This window comes from Salmo trutta, chromosome 12 (genome assembly GCF_901001165.1).
Source record: "Salmo trutta chromosome 12, fSalTru1.1, whole genome shotgun sequence".
Classification (NCBI taxonomy): domain Eukaryota; kingdom Metazoa; phylum Chordata; class Actinopteri; order Salmoniformes; family Salmonidae; genus Salmo; species Salmo trutta.
In genome coordinates this window covers 64271864-64283456 of record NC_042968.1, presented here as the reverse complement: position 1 = coordinate 64283456, position 11593 = coordinate 64271864, and the positions used below count along the sequence as shown (strand labels likewise).

At 44.1% G+C, this 11593-nt stretch overlaps 1 protein-coding gene across 1 annotated transcript; it reads right to left on the bottom strand.

The window, feature by feature from the left end:
• Nucleotides 1-2491: 2491 nt before the first annotated feature.
• LOC115202595 (aquaporin-3-like) lies at nt 2492-8726 on the bottom strand. The gene is made up of 6 exons (XM_029766696.1): nt 8585-8726; nt 4591-4696; nt 3542-3679; nt 3203-3321; nt 2870-3057; nt 2492-2684 (listed from the first exon to the last, which is right to left on the bottom strand). The coding sequence occupies exons 1-6, from the start codon at nt 8690-8692 to the stop codon at nt 2492-2494; spliced, it is 852 nt and encodes a 283-aa protein (XP_029622556.1). The 5' UTR covers nt 8693-8726.
• Nucleotides 8727-11593: the final 2867 nt, after the last annotated feature.

The window sequence follows — 11593 nt, the reverse complement described above, 5'->3', positions numbered from 1 at the left end:
CCTCTGCACCGGTGCCCAGTCCAGGCATGGCGTCCAACCCAGCTCCATGTCCGGAGCCCTCCTCTGCACCGGTGCCCAATCCAGGCACAGTGTCCAGTCCAGGCACGGCGTCCAGTCCCACTCCAGGGCCGGAGCCTTCCTCTGCGCCGGTGCCCAGTCCAGGCACGGCAGCCAACCCAGCTCCATGGCCGGAGCCTTCCTCTGCGCCAGTGCCCAGTCCAGGCATGGCGTCCAACCCAGCTCCATGTCCGGAGCCCTCCTCTGCGCCGGTGCCCAGTCCAGGCACGGTGTCCAGTCCAGGCACGGCGTCCAGTCCCGCTCCAGGGCCGGAGCCTTCCTCTGCGCCGGTGTCCAGTCCAGGCATGGCAGCCAACCCAGCTCCATGGCCGGAGCCCTCCTCTGCGCCGGTGCTCAGTCCAGGCACGGCATCCAGTACCACTACAAGGCCGGAGCCTTCCTCTGCGCTGATGCCCAGTCAAGGCACGGTGTTCAGCCCGGCGCCATGGCCGGATCCGGGGTGCCACCAACACTAGTCACCCCCCCTACCCTCCCCATTTGGTTTCAGGTTTTGCGGCCGGAGTCCGCACCTTTGGGGGAGGTACTGTCACGCCCTGACCATAGAGAACCCTTGGTTCTCTATGGTGTTTGGGTCAGAGCGTGACTAGGGGGGTGTTCTAGTCATTCTTTTTCTATGTTGGTGTTTGTATGGTTCCCAATTAGAGGCAGCTGGTAATCGTTGCCTCTAATTGTGGATCATATTTAGGAAGCCCTTTCTCCCACCTGCATCTGTAGGATATTGTTTTGTGTATGTGCTTGTTGCACCAGTTAAGTCACGTTTCGTTATTTGGTTATTGTTTTGTGGAAGTTTCACTGTATTTTAAAGACGTGGAACTCAACTCATGCTGCGCCTTGGTCCGTCTTTTAAAACGAATGTGACAGCTCTCCTTTATTTTTTAAAGAAAAACCTAGCATATCACCAGTGAGAATGCTGAGCTGAGGGAAAGAACATGAAAGTGGTTGTAGCGATTTTAGTAGTCTGTTCCGCATAGCTCTTTGATAGATCTCACTCACATTTATTATGATAGTAGTATCATACTGGCAATGCTGCAGCGTCCCTGTAATGTTAATGCATGTACTACCTATTGTAGGGCTTGGTCAGAGTGTTACTATCTGATTTACAGTACCAGTCAAAAGTTTGGACACACCGTGAAGCATGGAGGAGGAGGTGTGATGGAGTGGGGGTGCTTTGCTTGTGACACTGTCAGTGATTTAAAAAAAAATCAAGTCACACTTAAAAAGCATGGCTACAACAGCATTCTGCAGCAATACGCCATCCCTTCTGGTTTGCGCTTAGTGGGACTATCATTTGTTTTTCAACAGGACAATGACCCAACCAAGCTCTAGGCTGTGTAAGGGCTATTTGACCAAGAAGGAGAGTGATGGAGTGCTGCATCAGATGACCTGGCCTCCCAATCACCCGACCTCAACCCAATAGAGATGGTTTTGGATGAGTTGGACCACAGAGTGAAGGAAAAGCAGTCAACAAGTGCTCAGCATATGTGGGAACTCCTTTCACACTGTTGGAAAAACATTCCTCATGAAGTTGTTTGAGAAAATGCCAAGAGTGTGCAAAGCTTTCATCAAGGCAAAGGGTGGCTACTTTGAAGAATTTCAAATATAGAACATGTTGATTTGTTTAACACATTTTTGGTTACTACATGATTCCATATGTGTTATTTTATAGTTTTGATGTCTTCACGATTATTCTACAATGTTGAAAATAGTAACAATCAAGAAAAACCCTGGAATGAGTGGGTGTGACCAAAATGTTGACTGGTACTGTATATGTGTACAATAAATGTGTACAATATGTATACATTGTGTACAATTAGATTACAGTTCCTTGAATATAAAATTCAGTAGAACCAGAATCCTAACTATAAGGGCAAAGCATAGTAAAAATGGTAAAACTGTATACTGGGTGCTCAACTTCCTTTATGGCATTATCTAGGTGTCATGTCGTCCCTTAGATCCTGACACAAATTCAACCAGCACCACATTTCAAATGAGTGAGAGGTGATACTACTTCTGCTTTGAATCTTCTGTTTTCCATTTTTTCTGTGCCAAAGCATCACTACTGCAGTTTTGTCAGCAAGGAGGCATAAGCGAAGACTGTTTTTGTTTTGTTATTTTGTAGATTTGAAGGAGTTTCTGATGTTGAAAGTAAGTTGCATACTGAAGCTGCAGATACAGTGTGTGTGTGTACTGTTGACAAACGGTCTTTATCGATCCCTACTGTCTTCAGGGTTTGAACCTGGTGGTACATAATGAATAATTGATTGATTGAATCATATTGTATTAATTCCCACAAAGAAATGAGTTTGTCACTAAGGAAAGACATTAAATATGTAAGAAGATACTACAAAGACGTACAGTATATTATCTACATAGAGTGGGTTTAAAATGGGTCAAGGTAAGAAGATACATGCACTCAGGCGCTCTCCTTAGTTGAAAGGCTGGACAGTTTAAGCATCTCCTCTTGCTCCTCCTTCTCTTCCTCTTCCCTCTTCTCCCGTGCCTTTCCCTCCACGTGGTACCCCAACATCAACTGGTACACCATCATCCCCACCACCGCACCAATGAAGGGGGCAAAGATGGGCACAAAGAACCAGTAGAAATAAGCTCTGTGGGAGACCAAGACAGAGACAAGGTTGTATGTCTATGCAGAGTAAATAGTGAGAGCAGAGTATCTTTAACAACTTATGGTAAGATATAACTTCTCATAAGACATGCTTTATTTAAGTCCTTATTAGAAAGAAAGAAAACACAGAAAGCAAAAAAACAGGAGAAAAACCCGAAGGAGACTCACGTGAAGACCTCGCTACCCCAGCCAGCCAGGGCAGTAAATATGCATGGGCCCAGGTCTCTGGCAGGGTTGACAGCATAGCCCGAGTTGAAGGCACGGCTACCCTGATCATGTGTATCCTGGCCATCGTGGACCCCTACAACAACCCTATTCCCCGGGGTTTGGAGGCGTGCTGGCATTGCAATACCATGCTGGCATTGCAAACACCATGCTCTACCAACTGAGCCACAGGGAAGACCTAACAGGATATACAGGATATTAGTCCATATAACTTATTGTGATTCAGCGGCTTTCCTAATATGGATGCACTAATATACTATAATATTGTGAATGTACCTGGTCAAAGAATCCATTAACCAGAGTGAGATGTTTGGAGGGATAGGTAGCAAAGATCCCAGTAGTGGCATTCTCCCCCACAACGATCAGTGTTCCTTTGCCGTTGTCCCACAATGCATCTGGAGAAACCACGGCAACATATAAGATACCACATCGTGTGTGGTACAGTACCATCTACAGTAGCTGTATAACCTTGAAACTCCCTTAGGGAGAAAATAACAATTATTTAAGTCTAAACTTTGAAAGTCTTGAATGTTTTCGGTGGAACATGGCCACTGGAAAAACTGTTGTTGTTGTTTGGACATTTCTCACCATAAAACATTTAGAAATTCCCCTCACCAAAATACATGCCAAATATGATCCAAGATCCCAGGAAGGCCCCCAGAGTCCGGAATAAGAAAAGCACAGGGAACGTTCTCAAAGGTTCTCTCCCCAATAGACAGAGGGTGAAGGTTACAGCTGGGTTCAGGTGGCCTCCTGTGACAAAGAACAATTTGGCAAATGGTGAATGGCCATTTCTCAGTTTCATTTACTCTGAGTAAAAAACACCCAAGACCATCTCTCTTTAAACCAAGTCTCCTCCTGCTTTTCTCTAAATGAGAGAAAACAAACCGAGCATATCAAGCCCATAGATGATTCTCTTAAAACGTTTTCTCAGAGGGGAAAAAAGGACCCGAGACTAACTGCCATAATAGTAGACTCAGTAAATACCTGTTAGGATGGCAGGTCTCTGTGACACACAGTAAATTGGAGCGATGAGAAAGCCCCGAAAATGATCCCATGAAGCTACAGTAGATTTGCCCTTTAAAACCTTGAAGTAGAAAACCTAATGAACTGTTCAGACTGCGCATTCACGTAGGTGTCGGTCTTCCTCCTCTCACCTTGCGTTTGCAGCTTAAATTGCGGCATGGTAGGAGGTCCCTAATTATACAAGTCTTATTTTCACAGCTGCCATCTGTATTAGAGGGCGACAGCCTCATTATAAAGGCATTGAAGACGTGGGCACAAGTGAACTGCGGAACTCTCTGTGCTGCCTGCCTTTTGATTTGCTTTTATAGTGAATAAAAAAATAACGCAATTTGCAATTTCACACTTTCCTTTCATTCATGGACCCAATAACTTAGAAATTTGAGGGGCACGCGAGTGTCATTCTTTGTTTCTCTGTATGCCTCTCGGATTTCTACTGTTTGCAGTTCTCTCTCTCTCTCTCTGTCTCTGTCTCTAAATATTGCAGTTGAAATTACTGTCAGTTTACCTTAGGTAGAATGTGTCTGTCACAATAGTTAATTGATCACTCCCAATAGACTTGCTACTATCAGACAGTAATGTCTGGACTAATGAAAACTCTTCTTTCAGAGGAAGTAAGAGTGATAATGTGCCCCCCTCACCTATGCCCAATGTGGCAGTGAAGCAAAAGGCAAAGTTGACGATGAGGACCATTCCATGGGAGCCACCACTCAGCACCAGCTGGGCTACTGCACCACAGCCAAACATCTACAGAGAGAGGAGAGAGACATGTGAGATGAGAGAGACCCTGCATAGGTTACCAAAGCCACTTGAACTTTGTAGTGTGTTGTTGTGTTACGTTATGTTGATGTTTACACTGCCCCCCCCCATAAAGGAATACACTATATTTAAGGGTCACCTTCATCACCATCTTCATCATCAACAAGTTTACTATGGCATGCGCATCACATTCAGATAGTTACAAACTATCTGTGTAGACATTTTCTGTGTAGATTAGTGAGAATGGAGGATGCATAGAGAATAGACTGTTCCAGTCCAGTCTCTTTCTGCTTTAGTCAGCTTGTTGTCCGGCCAAAATAGTTTTTCAATCAACTTTTGTCTGAGTGCCTTGTGCACTCAGGATCCCAAAAATGCCTGTGGTCGAGCGGTGGTCCAGTGCTTATTTCAAATTAGTTTTAAGATTTTTCCAACTTTAGGTCTGTATAGCGCTCAGATAAAAAGACAGAGGGTAGAAAATAGGTCCCCAAAGATGGTAAACACCTCCAACCGATTGACCCGAGTACCACCCGTCTTTCTGTGCCATGGAGGTGGCCATTAAGCTTACTACAGATCTTGCCTGAGGTGTGGCTTCCATTGACCCGAGAAGCCGTGCTTGTGTCGTTTTGAATGTGCTACGGCGCCTATGGGTGGTGTGTGTGTGTGTTGATATGGGTTTGCTGCGGAGCCCAGCCCCGGGGCCGTGGTGGTGTGCAGTGGTGGTCGCTGGTTGGCTGATTATCTGTCGCAGGCAGGTCATACAGTTAAGGTCGGAAGTTTACATACACCTTAGCCAAATACATTTAAACTCAGTTTTTCACAATTCCTGACATTTAATCCTAGTAAAAATCCCCTGTCTTAGGTCAGGTAAGATTACCACTTTATTTTAAGAATGTGAAATGTCAGAATAATAGTAGAGAGAATTATTTATTTCAGCTTTTATTTCTTTCATCACATTCCCAGTGGGTCAGAAGTTTACATACACTCAATTAGTATTTGGTAGCATTGCCTTTAAATTGTTTAACTTTGGTCAAACGTTTTGGGTAGCCTTCCACAAGCATCCCACAATAAATTGGGTGAATTTGGGCCCATTCCTTCTGGCAGAGCTGATGTAACTGAGTCAGGTTTGTAGGCCTCCTTGCTCGCACACGCTTTTTCAGTTCTGCCAACACATTTTTTATGGGATTGAGGTGAGGGCTTTGTGATGGCCACTCCAATACCTTGACTTTGTTGTCCTTAAGCCATTTTCAACAACTTTGGAAGTATGCTTGTGGTCGTTGTCCATTTGGAAGACCCATTCACAACCAAGCTTTAACGTCCTGACTGATGTCTTGAGATGTTGCTTCAATATATCCACATAGTTTTCCTACCTCATGATGCCATCTATTTTGTGAAGTGCACCAGTCCCTCCTGCAGCACAGCACCCCCACAACATGATGCTGCCACCCCCGTGCTTCACGGTTGGGCTGGTGTTCTTCAGCTTGCAAGCATCCCCCTTTTTCCTCTAAACATAACAATGGTCATTATGACCAAACAGTTCTATTTTTGTTTCATCAGACCAGAGGACAAAAAGTACGATCTTTGTCCCCATGTGCAGTTGCAAACCGTAGTCTGGCTTTTTTATGGCGGCTTTGGAGCAGTGGCTTCTTCCTTTCAGGTTATGTCGATATAGGACTCGTTTTACTGTGGATATAGATACTTTGTAGATGTTTCCTCCAGCATCTTCACAAGGTCCTTTGCTGTTGTTCTGGGATTGATTTGCACTTTTCACACCAAAGTACGTTCATCTCTAGGATGGTCTCCTTCCTGAGCGGTATGACGGCTGCGTGGTCCCATGGTGTTTATACTAGTGTATTATTGTATGTACAGGTGAACGTGGTACCTTCAGGCGTTTGGAAATTGCTCCCAAGGATGAACCAGACTTGTGGAGGTCTACAACAAAATGTTTAGGTCTTGGCTGATTTCTTTTGATTTTCCCATGATGTCAAGCAAGGAGACGCTGAGTTTGAAGGTTGGCCTTGAAATACATCCACAGGTACACCTCCAATTGACTCAAATCATGTCAATTAGCCTTTCAGAAGCTTCTAAAGCCATGACATCATTTTCTGGAATTTTCCAAGCTGTTTAAAGGCACAGTCAACTAAGTGTATGTAAACGTCTGACCCACTGGAATTGTGATACAGTGAATTATAAGTGAAATAATCTGTCTATAAGCAATTGTTGAAAAAATGACTTGTGTCATGCACAAAGTAGATGTCCTAACCGACTTGCCAAAACTATTATTTGTTGAAAAGAAGTTTGTGGAGTGGTTGAAAAACGAGTTTTAATGACTCCAACCTAAGTGTATGTAAACTTCCGACTTCAACTGTATATTCAACCAAGCAGCATGGTGGATCATACAGAAACATACATTTGTGCCGAGTTTCCATGGGAAGATATAAAGCTTTCTATATGCATTTGATCAAGAGTGTGTTGTGGTAGGTGGGTTATGGTGGCTACTGAAGATCCTAGCTAGATATCTACCTGTGGAGCTTTCTTTAGAGCAGAGAAGACCTGCCTTCAGGCATCCACGGCCAGGGGAGTTCTGTTTGCCAGGGGGGCATAACGCTTCACTCAGTAGTGTGGCCAAACAGCGGATCAGACATTACCTCTCACACTGCAGGCTAGGAAAATACCAGATGGCATGACCACCCCCTCTGTATCTTTTCTCCAGCTACTGTTGTTGTGCTGTGTGGTGGTTACCATTGGAAACGGTTGATACCAGGTAGCTGTTTGTGTATGAATCTCACGTGCTTTATTTGGATTGAGCTGAATACCAATGAGGCTGCTAGTGCCTTTCAGTTACCTACGTGAACGAGTTGGTTCCATGACAATTATATTTCACCTTGGAGGGCAGTATACGATTCTATTCTATTCCGTAGGTTTGTCTCATGTAGGCTAGGTTTTGAGTTCTCCCTACAGCGGAATGCATGTGAATATGTTTGTGCATTAATTATAGATCAATTTCTATATTGTACAGACAGATACAGTGAATCCATGTAAAAATGGAATGTAATATCAAAAAGTAAGTATTAATAATTATCTGATTACTTCACTTAATTACTTGGTTATATGGAAAACAAAGTTATTTAAATGTATTCATTTAAAGTAAAGGATGTTCATTTTCAGTGTGTTTTTCATGTCAAAGACTAAGTCATCAGAGGATTTAAAAGACTTAATAAACAATCAATTGGGTTAATAACCTGCTTCATCTAGATTTTGGAGGACATTCTTTTCACACCCACAAGCTGTCAATCAGCTCCTACTCGTTGGATAGCTAATGATAGTATGGCACTGTGTTTCCTATTGACAGTCACCAACTTATAACACTGAGGTCGATGTCCGGTGACATCAGCCTTGCGTCTCAATCCACTGAATCTGCTGATGTAGCCCTCCGCTTCCCGAGATGGGTGTTTGTCAGACATGAGAGGATGCCGAAAAGTTCCTTTTCACAAAAACGTCTGTAAAGTCTTAACTTTTTGAGCTAGAAGCTATCTTTGACGATCCAAAGCTGAGATTCTCACGAACACAGACATGTTAGCTCTTTTGCTCTAAGACGCCCACAAGATTAATAAGACTTGTCTGAAGGTAACCTGGTACTGGGTGGTAAAAATGAATAGAAGTGAATAGAGGGTAGAATGTGCCAAAACTAATGGGGTTAAATACAGGTCTCAGATATAGGAAAAACACTTCAGAACATACTTCCTTCCCTATGACCATCTTAAAACAATTCCATATGTTTGCTTAGTAGATATTGCCCTCTAAAGGCTTAGACTCAAGAAAAGGGTTTTATTTACATAGGTAATACTACTCTAGTGATGTAGAACAGTCCCCACTCACCACGAGTATCAGGGTTCCCAAGCACTCTGCCAGAGCCTGGCGTAGCAACATGTGGCGGATCTGAAAGGTCCTCACTAGCTTGTCCATAAGTGCCTTCTGTTTTCCCATGAAGCAGCTGTGACAGGGTCGTCCAGTGAGAACAGGGTCGGTGGCAGAGGCACAGGGCTGACTAGGAATGTGTGTGAAGGAGGGCCGTGTGTCGACTCTATAAGATCTCAGAAAAGGATCCCTCCCTTGTTAAAAAAACGAACAAAACACAGCTCTCTTGGATTCTGAACCCCTCCCTGCACATCTCCACCCATATATTTTTTCCCCTTCATTATTATTGTTTTCAAGTCGACTTTTTCCTCCTCTGCTTTCTTGAAAATGTCCTCCCTTGTTGTCAGATAGATTACTACAAGTACTCCACTTGGTGTTTTGTAACCTGGTCAAACAGGCAGCCCATTTCTGATATTTTTTTCAGTAATTGATCTTTTCACCAGTCAGATCAGCTGCAAAAGATTTGATGTGATTAATCAAAATACCAATTAGTGGAAAACATATCAGAATTGTGCTGCCTGTGTAAATGTAGCCATAGAGTCGCCTGCCTGTATGCAAGAAAACTACAGCCTCTACAAAAAGGTCTGAACGTTCACGGCACAGCAGGTAGTTTCAACAGAGTAACTGGTTCAAGCTCTACTCCATGTGTTCGCCCTAAATCACTGAAGTAGTTTTAAGCAGGGTACTTATCTTGTAGAATTACCATACTCAATACCATTACTGATGTGGAAATTAAATCACATAAATGACTTAAAAATTGTAAAAATAAAATACACATACATACAGTACCAGTCAAAAGTTTGGACACCTACACATTCAAGGGTTTTTCTTTATTTGGAATATTTTCTACGTTGTAGAATAATAGTGAAGACATCACAACTATGAAATAACACATATGGAATCATGTAGTAACCAAAAACGTGTTAAACAAATCAAAATATATTTTATAGTTGAGATTCTTCAAATAGCCACCCTTTGCCTTGATGACAGCTTTGCACACTCTTGGCATTCTCTCAACCAGCTATACATGTAATGCTTTTCTAACAGTGTGATAGGAGTTCCCACATATGCTGAACACGTGTTGGCTGCTTTTCCTTCACTCTGCAGTCCAACTCATCCCAAACCATCTCTATTGGGTTGAGGTTGAGTGATTGTGGAGGCCAGGTCATCTAATGCGGCACTCCATCACTCTCCTACTTGGTCAAATAGCCCTTACACAGCCTGGAGGTGTGTTGGGTCATTGCCCTGTTGAAAAACCTTCAATGAGTCATCAAATGAGAAAAAGGACAACATAGGAATAAGGTGGGCTCCGACACCCGCAGCATGTGGCAGGGGCTACAGTCCATTACGGATTATGATGCCTCTCTACGAGACTAACTCAATGCATTTTATGCACGCTTTGACAACAACAACAACATCGTGCTGGGTGAGAGGGCCGTAATCGACCCAGAGAATTTGTTTATCTCGCTCACCGAGGCCGAGATGAGAAAGGTCTTTAATCAGGTCAACACCCACAAGGCCGTGTGGCCCATATTCTAGGGCTCGTTCTCAGAGCACGCGCAGAACAGCTGGCAGGCATATTCACAGTAACTTTCAACCTCTCCTTGTCCCAGTCTACAATCCCCACGTTTTAAGATGACCATTATCCTTCCTGTCCCCAAGAACTCTAAGGCTTCATGCCACAATGACTAACGCACTGTAGCACACTTCTGTAATCATGATTTAAGTACTTTGAGAGGCTGGTTATGGCACACATTAGCTCCACCATCCCAGACACCCTAGACCTATTCCAATTTGCATACCGCCCCAAAAGATCCAAAGATGACCTAATCTCAATTGCTCTCCACACTGCCCTCACCCACCTAGATAAGAGGAATACCTACACTACATGGACAAAAGTATTTGGATTTGGCTATTTCAGCCACACATGTTGCTGACAGGTGTATAAAAATCGAGCACACAGCCATGCAATCTCCAAAGACAAAGATTGGAAGTAGAATGGCCCGTACTGAAGAGCACCGTCATAGGATGTCACCTTTCCAACAAGTCAGTTGGTTAAATTTCTGCCCAGCTAGAGCTGCCCCGGTCAACTGTATGTGCTGTTACTGTGAAGTGGAAACGGCTCAGCCGCGAAGTGATAGGCCACACAAGCTCACAGAACGGGACCGCCGAATGCTGAAGCGCATAATAATCGCCATGTCCTCGGTTACAACACTCACTACTGAGTTCCAAACTGCCTTGGAAGCAAGGTCAGCACAAGGACTGTTCGTTTGGAGCTTCATGAAATTTGTTTCCATGGCTGAGAAACCGCACACAAGCCTAAGATCACCATGTGCAATGTCAGGCGTCGGCTGGAGTGGTGTAAAGCTCGTTGCCATTGGACTCTGGAGAAGTGGAAACGTGTTCTCTGGAGTGATAAATTACGCTTCACCATCTGGCAGTCTGACGGACAAATCTGGGTTTGGCGGATGCCAGGAAAACGCTACCTGCCCCAATGCAAAGTGCCAACTGGAAAGTTTGGTGTAGGAGGAATAATGGTCTGGGACTGTTTTTCATGGGTCGGACTAGGCCATTTAGTTCCCGTGAAGGGAAATCGTAACGCATTCAATGACATTCTAAACGATTCTGTGTTTCTAACTTTGTGGTAACAGTTTGGGGAAGACCCTTTCCTGTTTCAGCATGACAATACCCCCGTGCACAAAGCGAAGGCCATACAGAAATGGTTTGTCGAGATTGGTGTGGAAGAACTTGACCGGTCTGCACAGATCCCTGACCTCAACTCCATCGAACATCTTTGAGATGAAGTGTAACGCTGACTGCGAGCCAGGCCTAATTGCCCAACATCAATGCCCGACCTCACTAGTCCTCGTGGCTGAATGGAAGCATGTCCTGCAGCAATGCTACAACATCTAGTGGAAAGCCTTCCTAGAAGAGTGGAGGCTGTTATTGCAGCAATGGGGGTACCAACTC

What these genes read in the sequence shown, in the direction of transcription:
- LOC115202595 (XM_029766696.1), bottom strand. Translation starts at nt 8,692, where the DNA reads ATGGGAAAACAGAAGGCACTTATGGACAAGCTAGTGAGGACCTTTCAG. An exon ending in TTAATGGATTCTTTGACCAG is followed by an intron (nt 3,058 to 3,202) that starts GTACATTCACAA and finishes TTGCAATGCCAG; the next exon opens with CATGGTATTGCAATGCCAGC. An exon ending in TGGGGTAGCGAGGTCTTCAC is followed by an intron (nt 2,685 to 2,869) that starts GTGAGTCTCCTT and finishes GGTCTCCCACAG; the next exon opens with AGCTTATTTCTACTGGTTCT.